The following is an 11,854-nucleotide window of genomic DNA, read 5'->3' on the forward strand; positions in this document are numbered from 1 at the left end:
AAAACTGCCTATACTCTCTTGTTTCATGGTAGTGAGTGGCCTTCGTATGACTGGCACTTCTTGTGGAAATTGAAGATTCCCCCTAAGCTTCAAATTTTCCTTTGGCTGGTGTTCCAAGGAAAAATCCTGTCTAATGAGCAGAGGGTTAGGAGGCATCTGGTGGATGATCCTGCCTGTAACTACTGTAATTGGCCAGTTGAGTCCATTTTGCATATTTTTAGGGACTGTGAGAAGGCTACTAGTGTTTGGCAAGCTATGCTTTGTCCTGGTGCTCATCCCCATTTTTTCCAGATGGATTTCCACCCTTGGCTTCGTTCTAATCTTTTGTCTAAAGCTATGTGGGGTGATCATGTGCCATGGCCTCTTGTTTTTGTCTTTACTTGCTGGGTTTTATGGAAATGGAGAAACAATCAGATTTTTAATATTGACAATGAGGTCAGTTATGAGCCTGAGAAGATTATTGTTGCTGCTGTAAGGGAGTGGTATACGGCTAGCCAAGTTGGGGGTACTAAGGCCCCTAAAATGCCTCTTTTGCTTACTTGGGAACCTCCTGAGCTGGGTCAGTTTAAGCTTAATGTGGATGGGTCTAGAAGGTGTGCTTCAGGCTCTATTGGTGCTGAAGGAGTGATTCGTAATTCCTTAGGGGATTGGGTCAGTGGGTTTGCTGTGAACCTTGGTAAGGGGCAGATTCTGGAAGCTGAAGTTTGGGGCTTGTTTTTTGGCTTGCAAATTGCTATTGCTAAAGGCATTCGTAGGCTTTCTGTGGAAATGGATGCTGCTACGGCTGTCCTCCTTGTTCAGCAGCATTCTAGGCTTGGCTCCCATCCTCTAGCTTCCTTGATTGCTAGATGTTGTGCAATGGTGAGACAAATTGGTGTTTGTTATGTGAGCCACATATACAGGGAAAGGAATGCTGTGGTGGATTGTTTGGCTAAATGGAGCCATAACCTTGATCTTGGGTTGTGTGTGCTTGATGCTGCTCCAAGCTGGCTTGGTTCTGTTTTAGTTGATGACTTATTAGGAGTTCCTAGAACTCGTTGGGTTAGTTTAGCTTCTGGCTAAGGTTTTGTTTGTTTTGGGGTTTGACCCCCCCTCTTTACCAAAAAAAAATGTACGCGATCAACTCCAATGGGCTTAGAACCCTTGGGCGGGCTTGATGTGGGCTTTTCAGACTGCAAAGGAAATGATGATCTCAATATCAAATTTGTCACACTATATTTTGATTTGGGAAATTCACTATTATACTCAATATATGAGCTCAAATTATAAAAAAAAACCCTATATGAAATGGACTATAGAAACATACCCAAAACCCATTTACAACATAACAAAAAGGCTTTAAACTTCTTTTAGATTACAAAACTGCCATTGATTTCTTAAAACAAATTCAACCCCAAAACCTCATAAAAAAACTCAAAACACTCAATAAGGCATCAAAGTAATTTAATAATCAAAATTAAATTCAATAGAGTCAGCTGTCATTTTTTGGGTTTATTTATAGAAATTAAATGATGTAGAGTTTATCTATAGTATTAGTGCTAAGAATGAGTATATAACTAAATATCTTATAAAATAAAGTTAAGTGTTTGATTTCCCATGCTTCAACTACCGCCAATTTTCATATTTCCCTTTTCTAGAAAAAACGCTTCCCCAACAACAATAGTATGATAGAGTAGAGTTAGGAAAGATACTGACTGAATACGGAGCATCTTCTCCGATAATAACATGATTGATTGATTGATTGATTGGATTAGATTTCTTTAATCAAATAAAGACAAGGTGAAAATCATGTCACTATTGTTTTTTATTGTATAAACTTGAAAAAATATAATAAGATTCGTGTACCTATGAAATTTAGTCAAAGTCAAAGTCAGTCCTTGTCTCCATTAATTTTTCTTCTCTTTTTTGTTGTTTAATGAAAAAATGGCATATAATATCGGTGAATCCGCGTTCCACCTTCAAGCCGCGTCGCTCACTCCCGGACCTGGTGCTGCTGCCTAGACCCCTCCGCCCTACCCAGTCAACCCATTCTCACTTCGCTCCATCTCATTTTGTTTTGGTTTTTTCCCGATCCCATGTATATATACATAGCCCCATGGTCCTCCTTAGTCAATTCAACGATCTTGACTACATCCGCGCATCTCCATTTTTAATTATTTATTTCTCTAAGTGGTAATTTTGCTATATATATTATTCATTTCGCATTGTTAGGAGCAAAGACTCTTTGTGCTAAACATTATTGTTGGTTGGTAATCATATTGTTATTGGCGGCAATTGCTGTCAACAACCACAACAACAAAAGTAAAAAGGAATTGGAGCACCAATCTATCAGTTGCCGTTTTCTTTTTTCAGGTTACACATTGGAGTAACAATAATTAAAATGATGATTATAGTGTCAAAACCATATAGAATTCAAGATAAATTAAAAGGGAGATTCATTATTATACCTAATATAAAGGCTCAAATTATAAAAAGAAACCCTATATAAAATGGACTTTAGAAACACACTCAAAACCCATTTACAATATAGCAATTACAAAACTGTCATCAATTTCTTAAAACAAGCTCAACCCCAAAACCTCATAAAAATACCCAAAACATTCAATAGGGCATCAAAGTAATTTAATAATCAAAATTAAATTCAATAGGGCCATCTGTCATTTTTTGAGTTTGTTTATAAAAATTAAATGATGTAGGGTTTATCTATATTATTAGTGCTAAGAATGAGTATTTGACTAAATATCTCAAATTAAAATTAGGGTTGAGGAATTAGACCGCTCAACAAATTACAAGCATGCCGGAGGAGACTACAAAGGTTGGAATTACTTAATCTCCACGTGAAGCCAATTTAATTAATTAGATTGGAATTACTTATGCTGTGTTCCTAAATCAGCGCAAGCAAAGTATCTAGAGTATATATGGACGTCGACCACGTGGCGTCATATTTATATATGCATGCCTACCTTGTATGGTACGTACATTTAAGAGAAGAAGGAAGTGACTGAATCTATAGTCAAAAGTCATATTTGACTATAGAGTTACATTATTTCTTACCTAGATTCAGGACTCTTTCTTCACTTTTTTTTTTTTTTGGCGAGGAGCTTTTATTTAAGTCAATTCTTCAAATTACGTATACGGCCAACCAATTTCTGGTAGAGTGGTTAGATTAATAGCCATCATAGCAAAAAATTCTTCATAATTTCTTAAATAGTAACTAAACTAATTAAATTAGATGACCCAAAAGATAATCTCACTTTTAACACAAATTCCTTGGTTGTCAATTCATAGTTATTTTCGCCATTGTATATCATCTCTACAAAAGTATTTTTGATATATTTTTACTTAATTTTGAAGGGTATTGTAAATTTTTATTTTTTATTTTTATACAAGCGATAATTGAAGGAATGAGGAATTAAACCTAGTATTTTAGATATATGAATAAATACTCTTAATCACTTATACTACAGGGCCTTACATGATATTGCAATACTTAATATATCTAGAACCATAGAGCTAATATCACCAAAATAATTATCATTAATCATTTGAGTCTTCCTCCATTGACTGACCAAAATTTCATATGAACATTGGAATGTTTGAAATTGGGTGCAATCAGGTAAAAAAAAAAAAAAAAAAAGGTATCCAAATTCAAATTCAAATGTATTCCTCAAAAAATGTCAACATGAATAGTAAGTTTATACGGCATGTCGACAAAGTTTATGAGATATAGACGTAGTAATGTCACTCTCCGGCATCCCACTCATCTATTTTTGTTTGGTTCATTACCATTAGCCCACCGGCCTACGCGCCTATTCTATACGACACAGCAACTGCACATTGAATCTAACCATACATCTGCAAATTATAAAAGACAAAATTATAATGTTTAATTTACTTCTTTACTTAGCAATTTAGGATATAAATTTCTCTTTTGCTTTGATATCGTTATTCTACTCCATTCAATCACTTAGGATAATACCTGGGTCCTCATCAGTCATGATCTTATCGTCTTTATCTCAAATAATACCGTTACATGTGTCGTTCTTTCTAATATTTAAATAAATGTTCAGTTACTAGGCTAAGTTGGATGTTCAATAATTTTTTTTTTTTTTAGGTGAGACCCAAGGGTATCCACCGCCGACAGCAGTGACTAATCCCTTTCGTCGCGGGAGCTCTCCCAATGGAGGTAAACGGCTGGCCACGAAATGCGCTCCATTCCCATGAGCGGGGAATTACACAACAAAAATTAAAGCAAAAATGAATTCAGACAAGAAAATGGAATTAATCTTTAAATTTTTATTCCGTCTAAATGGAGCAAAAATTAGTTTTACATTCTCGAAGATAAGTCTTATGTAATTTACACTTTACAACTGAAGTTGCTTTGAAAAAAGGAAAATGAAAAAAAGGTGGCACTCAAATCCTTGGTTGCAGGAATGAGTTGATCGGCATTGGCATTGGTTTCCTACAACTTTCTCAGAGTTTTCCTACCACTTTCTCCATCGCGTCTGCAGCTCATAAAATACCATTATCATCATTAAAATAATAATAAGAAGAAGAAGAACCCGCATCATCTGTATACGTATATCTCTCTCTCTCTCTCTCTCTCTCTCACTCAGTCTTCCGTGTGTGCGAGTTTTGAGAGCCAGCAATCCCCGCCTTCCTGTCGCTAATTTGCTTGCCTTATTTTTCTTCGCATTTCTCATGCTCTTGACTTTCTCAATTCAAAGTCGCCTTCGTATTACTGCATGCTCTCACCAGCCATAAGCTCCTCTCTTATTTATACTTCCCAAACACCTTCCATTTTAAACCCAAAACTTCTCGCTTCAGCTCCAAAAACCAAAACAAAAATAATCTCGACTACCAATCTCTTTCTCATTTCTGTTAGTTTTGTTTGTTGTTAACGGATTTTTTGGATACCGGGGAGAATTGAATCAGATTTCAATGGGGAGTCGGCGTCACGAGGAAGGGCTGATGACCTCCTCGGAGAACAACTCGGACACCGAGTCGACTCAGTTGTCGACAGCCGCGGGAGAAAGCGGCCCAGCTGAATTTGAAAGAAGAGCTTTCAGCGGCCCGCTCGGTGAGCCTCACAATAGCTACGCTCCTTCTTCATTATCTTCCAAATCCACCAGAGCTTGGCGGCGGATTAAGAGCGCCAAGTTCGACAAGTCCGCCGTGGACAGCAACCGCACCCCCGGCACCGACCAAAACGAAGACGATGCTTATGTGGAGATCACTCTCGACATCCGAGACGACACCGTCGCCGTCCACAGCGTCCAGGCCGCCGGCGGAGCCAGCAATGAAGACTCCGAGCTGGCTCTGCTGGCCAAGAAAACTCTTGAGGGGAAGAAATCGTCGTCGTTTCGGTCCTCGCTGCTTCGCAACACGTCGTCGCACATCAGGCAAGTCTCTCAGGAGCTGAAGCGCCTGGCTTCCTTCTCCAAGAGACCGTCTAACGCGAGGAGATTCGACCGCACCAAGTCTGCCACCGCCCACGCTTTAAAGAGCCTCAAGTTCATCACCGCCAAGACCGGCGGAGGCGCCTCCTCCTCCTCCGGATGGGTTGCCGTCGAAAAGCGCTTCGATGAACTTACCGTCAAATCCAACGGCCTCCTCCCTTCTTCCCTCTTCGGGGAATGCATAGGTCCGTCCGTACATCCACAAGTGTTTGATGTATTTTCACTCAAATTAAGTAGGAACGGAAAGCTAAATTAGTTCAAGTTGTTTTTAATCGATTAATGTGTTCGATCAGGGATGAACAAAGAGTCGAAGGAGTTTGCAGGAGAGCTTTTCCGCGCGATTGCTCGGAGGCGTAACATTAGTGGTGATGCCGTGAACAAAGCTCAGCTCCGAGAGTTCTGGGAGCAAATTTCTGATGAAAGCTTTGATTCGAGGCTCCAAACATTCTTTGACATGTACTACACTAATTTGATTTGATTTTTATGAAACAAGAGGAAAAGAACCCCAAAACCCAAACCAACAACTACACAACTAAATTTATTTTATTTTTATCATTACTTATCTATTTAATTATCACTTACTATATTTGTTAATTTTGTTAATTATTCTCATTAAAGTAATTGGACCATAATCAATGTACGTGTACAGGGTGGATAGAGACGCTGACGGTAGAATCACAGAGGAAGAAGTCCGAGAGGTAGGTGAACCGCCGTTTATTGAGGACTGGCCGGTCAAATTTTTAAGATAGCTTCCTAAACATGCATGTAATTAAAATATCTTTTTTAAATTAATTTTTTTTAGTGCAGATCATTAGTCTGAGTGCTTCTGCAAACAAGCTCTCCAACATTCAAAAACAAGCTAAGGAATATTCAGCTTTGATTATGGAAGAACTAGACCCGGATGGTGCTGGCTACATCATGGTATGCTGGTGTTGCTGCAACAATGCATGAAACTCGGAAACTCTTTTTTTTCAAATGTACAAATACTTTGTCCAATTTTCTTTCCTTGCATTGACTCCGTAACTATTCAAACAGGTTGAAAACTTGGAAACTCTGTTGCTGCAAGCTCCAGTTGGCCAATCTGTCAGCGTAAACGAAAGCCGGGTTCTGAGCCAACTGCTGAGCCAGAAGCTGAAGCCCACACAGGAGAACAACCCAATCACACGATGGTATGAGAAGACCAAATACTTCTTGTTAGATAACTGGCAGAGAGTATGGGTTATGATGCTGTGGCTTGGCGTAGTGTCCGGTCTCTTCGTCTACAAGTTTCTGCAGTACAAGAATAAGGCAGCATTTGAAGCGATGGGCTACTGTGTTTGCATTGCTAAAGGAGGAGCAGAGACGCTTAAATTCAACATGGCCTTAATTTTACTACCCGTCTGCCGAAACACCATCACTTGGCTCAGAAACAAGACCAAATTGGGCGTCGTTGTCCCTTTCGATGACAATTTAAACTTCCACAAGGTAACAGAAACGAAATGTCACTCTGGTCGTACTGAGAATTCAATTTGGTCCACAAAATTGAGTCTGAAAGTTAATTGATCATGCAGGTCATTGCAGCTGGAATTGCTGTCGGGGTTGGACTGCACGCTGGGGCGCATTTAACCTGCGATTTCCCACGACTAATTCATGCAACTGAAGAAGAGTACGAGCCTATGGTACCGTACTTTGGGGAAGAGCAGCCTCCAAACTACTGGTGGTTTGTGAAGGGGGTGGAAGGGTGGACAGGCATTTCAATTGTGGTGTTGATGGCCATAGCTTTCACATTGGCCACTCCTTGGTTTAGGAGAAACAAACTGAACCTGCCAAAGCCCCTGAAGAAGCTCACAGGCTTCAATGCCTTCTGGTATTCACACCACCTGTTTGTCATTGTCTATGCTTTGCTCATCGTCCACGGCATTAAACTCTACCTCACCAAGGAATGGTATCAAAAAACGGTCAGTTCCTAATTCAATTCCTGAAGAATAAAAAAAACCCCCAAAATTTGATTTCTTTCCCATTTGGTATCTAAGCTGCATAATTGCGAGAGTGATTTTGCTTTTGTGCGGTGGCAGACATGGATGTACTTGGCAGTCCCAGTTGTCCTTTACGCTTGTGAAAGGTTGATCAGAGCTTTTCGATCAAGCATCAAGCCAGTCAAGATTCTCAAGGTAGATTAATTAAAACTTGCTTAAGTATAACTTTTAGCTCAAATTGTATCATCAAATTTCTAATTAGTTGTTTGACACATTGCTAAATTCATCATTGAAGGTTGCTGTTTATCCGGGAAATGTGCTTGCACTGCACATGTCGAAGCCTCAGGGCTTCAAATACAAGAGCGGGCAGTACATGTTTGTCAACTGTGCTGCGGTTTCTCCTTTTGAATGGTGGGCAGGCACATATTTATAATCTGGTTCACACAGTCTTCTTCTAATCATGTCCAATTAGACAAAAACAAAGCCACTCTAAATCTAATTATGTCCTAATTATATGGTCAACAGGCACCCGTTTTCCATTACCTCAGCACCTGGAGACGACTACCTGAGCGTCCACATTCGAACACTAGGCGACTGGACGCGGCAGCTCAAAACTGTTTTCTCCGAGGTTTGTTGTTCAACAATTCTTATTTCTTAATTAATTACATGAACTTGTTAATTTCAAAATTAATCTCAGTATTGTTTGTTTACATTGGTTAATTAGGTGTGTCAGCCTCCAACTGGTGGGAAGAGTGGCCTACTCAGAGCTGATAACATGCAAGGAGGAAACAATCCCAGGTATATTTTAATTAGATACACACACATCTTTACAAATGTTTTTTTTTTCTTCAAAGGTTGATCTTAATGTGATTAATTGGTGGAACAGCTTTCCCAAGATATTGATAGACGGTCCATACGGGGCACCAGCACAGGACTACAAGAAATACGACGTAGTACTGCTAGTGGGGCTTGGAATCGGGGCCACTCCCATGGTGAGCATTGTGAAGGACATCATCAACAACATGAAAATGAAGGGCAAGGAAGACGACGACTCGATATTAGAGTCTTCCCTAGAAATGGGCAGGGTCAGTGGCAACTCATCAACCCCTAACCATAGCAGCAGCGGCAAGAACAAGAGCAACAAAGGGTTCAAGACCAGAAAGGCCTATTATTATTGGGTGACGCGGGAGCAAGGCTCGTTTGAATGGTTCAAAGGGATCTTGAATGAGGTGGCGGACATGGACGAGAAGGGTGTCATTGAGATCCACAACTACTGCACCAGTGTTTATGAGGAAGGAGATGCCAGGTCAGCCCTCATTGCCATGCTTCAGTCCCTTCACCATGCCAAGAATGGTGTGGATGTGGTGTCCGGGACACGTGTCAAATCCCACTTTGCCAAGCCCAACTGGCGCCAAGTCTACAAGGATATTGCTCGCCACCATCCTGATAGCCGAGTGGGTGAGTACAAACTTCCTTCACCTCACATCACCTACTACTTTAGCCCACCTTCTTTCGCCTACCACATTATACTTTGAAAAATTGACAAAAATTCATGCATATTCAGAATGTTAGAGTCGTGCTCATGCGGGCGCTATTCATGCGAATTCTACATTCGTGGACGACTGGCTCTAACATTCCTCTTAATTAAAACCATAATCATGACGAAAATGATGATGGCATATGTGTTTATGTATATCTATGATTTTGTGCAGGCGTGTTTTATTGTGGGGCACCAGCACTAACAAAGGACTTGAAGGAATTGGCTTTGCACTTCTCCCGCAAGACAACCACCAAGTTCGAATTTCATAAAGAGAACTTCTAATTGTAATAATAATTATAAACAAAATAGCATGCCTTAATCTATGCAGACCAGCGGTGGTAGAAAGCCTCCTGTATATCCCTAGTTTAGCTGATCTGATGCATATGTAAGAAGTGTAGATTAGAAAGTAGAGAGATATTTTGCGCACACAAAATGGGAAATAAAAGTAAGGAAGGAAGGGAGGTCTCCACTCAACCACATGGGGTGGTGGGTGTGCAATAATGCAATAATACCTACCACAGACAGCAGCAAGCAAAGTGTACCGTCTTTGGTTTGGAGGAAAGTGGAGAAGAAGGGACCCGCCGCAAAAGGTGACCACCGATAATGGATATAGTCTTATAGTATGGCAGCTGTGACACATTAGATGATTTGATTCATCACCACAGCAACCCACTGCATATACCAAAACTGTTCCTTTTTTGTCTTTTTTTGTTTCTTTTTCTTTGGGATTTTTGTCTCTTGGATAAAGATTTTGTCCACATTATTTATTGGATGTCATTCTTTCAAATGGAATGCTAGCAACCTTCTTCTTTCTTCTCATGATCAGTGTTACTTTCCTTACATTTCAAATAATATCATTAAAGCATCACACAAACTAGTCTTTATTTTCCAAATTTACCCTTATTGAATGTATTAACTCTTTTTAATAACAAGCTAGTTGACATCCAATAAATAATGTGGACAAATCTTTATCTAAGAGACAAAAACCCAAAGAAAAAGAAACAAAAAAACAAAAAAGGAATAGTTTTGGTATTGAGAAGTATAATGCCGTTTGAGTATTCTAGAAGAGTTCTATTTGTTTCTGATGATGGAGAAGTTTTAATTAAGGTCATTCATTCCGTTTGTGCACTAATTCAGATAGCAATTGGTAATCCGCACATTGTTTACAAGTTGGCCCTGTTTCATATTTTCTAACGATCCACACTAGAGTATCACCAATCGATATGTTATATTGCCACATGAACATGAAATATGACAAAAATTGAAAGTTAACTGAGTAGTCAAATCCTACATAGATTTGAAAGTTGGAAGAGATATGTCAAAAATAACATATCAAAAAACTTGACGTCAAATATTATTTTAGTCATGGACTCTACTATCATTTGCTCTATTTTAAAACTTTATGAATCATATGAGCCATATTTGATTTTAAAATATAATAAAATAATATAATATTTGGCAGTTCGGGTGGAGTTAATTTTTGTTTTAAAGAGTCAAATTGCCACATAAGCCATCAAATTCAAATTTTACATTTTACATTTAACATCTCCCTTGAAGATGCTCTTACACATCACGAATGCCACAATTTTTTTTTAAAATAGAAGCGATCATCTGAATTATCTAATTTATATAAAGTGGTATTCAAAGTTGAACGTCTTGATCAACTGGAATATGCTTAACATCACAAACTTCACAAAATAGAATTTGGTCTCTGATTTGACTTTCTGGTGTTGAAATTGAACAAATACTTGTCTATTCCTTGGTCAATGATTCAGGCATGATGCTTTTTCCTTTAGTCTCAAGTCCTAACCTACCCCGCCCAAGGCCCCAAAGGCAAACACTAAGCTTCCTTTTTGACCATTTGTATATGCTTGTGTATGAGTCATGCGTAGAAATTGGTTCAAAAGTAATAATAATTCCTTCTTCAAACTAATTACTACCTTAATATGATAATACTTTCACCATTTTTATTTTATTTTGTGCAAAGAATAAGTACTCATGTCACATCAACAAAAAGAGCACATTATCCTTTACTTTTATCATCATCTTGCTTCCATTAATTTCCAAATGGACCACAAATTCAGAAAGGAGCATTTCTGAAAAATAATGTGCAAGTGGCAGAATATATCACGGTAAAAGGGGCACTGTGGGTTTTGGGGGGCTATTCAATTCAACGTTGCCTTGGTTGGAAGTGGACTATGTTGACAAAATCCAAAAGGGTTGTTAAGGTGGCCAAATCTTGAAATGAACAAGTGTGTCAATTTTGTGCAACACAAATGGATTTGGTTTGAAAATTTTCAAATACCATTTTGAAATGGCAAAAGCTGGCTAGCATTTGGGTTTCCGACATGTGGTTGGTTGGTGGTATTATTAAAGATATGTACATTTCAAAAGGAAGATCATCTTTTTGACATCCTTAAATATCACTCTAATAAGATGTCATTATAAGATGAATTCAGGATTTTACAAAGAAATTAAACGGCATATACCCTTCAAATACATCTAATACATATAGCCCCAACATAGATTCATCCTTATAATTGTTTAAGTTCCAAGAGCCATGCTTTCAATTTGTGGTGTTTAATGGTAAAACAAAGCATTTTGATCTAATTATGAATAATGCTAAAAAAATAAAATCAATGACCTTCGGTTCGTAAAGATTCATGCGTTTTCTGATTAAATATATATATGATTCATCCGTAAGGCATTGACCTTGACCCTCCTATAAACTGTATTCACATTGTGCTTAATGATGATGGGTGCGCCGGTGTGAGTATAAACAATGCTTTGTGTGGAGATTAACAATTGTAATCAATACCTAGTGCCAATCATGAGGTCATAACCCCACCCCAACCTTAAACTCATCATGCAAGCATGATCATTTTCATCAACAGCAGCAA

At 38.7% G+C, this 11,854-nt stretch overlaps 1 protein-coding gene across 1 annotated transcript; it reads left to right on the plus strand.

Moving 5' to 3' along the window:
• Positions 1-4,406: 4,406 nt before the first annotated feature.
• On the plus strand, positions 4,407-9,773 carry RBOHD (respiratory burst oxidase homolog D). The gene is made up of 12 exons (XM_021971786.2): positions 4,407-5,644; positions 5,753-5,915; positions 6,109-6,157; positions 6,267-6,380; positions 6,495-6,923; positions 7,010-7,396; positions 7,514-7,609; positions 7,710-7,825; positions 7,940-8,042; positions 8,139-8,212; positions 8,301-8,872; positions 9,127-9,773. The coding sequence occupies exons 1-12, from the start codon at positions 4,942-4,944 to the stop codon at positions 9,234-9,236; spliced, it is 2,916 nt and encodes a 971-aa protein (XP_021827478.1). The 5' UTR covers positions 4,407-4,941; the 3' UTR covers positions 9,237-9,773.
• Positions 9,774-11,854: the final 2,081 nt, after the last annotated feature.

Source organism: Prunus avium, chromosome 1, assembly GCF_965620075.1.
Source record: "Prunus avium chromosome 1, drPruAviu1.hap1.1, whole genome shotgun sequence".
NCBI lineage: Eukaryota > Viridiplantae > Streptophyta > Magnoliopsida > Rosales > Rosaceae > Prunus > Prunus avium.

Coding starts and splice junctions, on each gene's coding strand:
- RBOHD (XM_021971786.2), top strand. CDS start 4,942: ATGGGGAGTCGGCGTCACGAGGAAGGGCTGATGACCTCCTCGGAGAAC. Junction 7,610..7,709: donor AGCCAGTCAAGATTCTCAAG/GTAGATTAATTA, acceptor TCATCATTGAAG/GTTGCTGTTTATCCGGGAAA. Junction 8,213..8,300: donor CAAGGAGGAAACAATCCCAG/GTATATTTTAAT, acceptor TTGGTGGAACAG/CTTTCCCAAGATATTGATAG.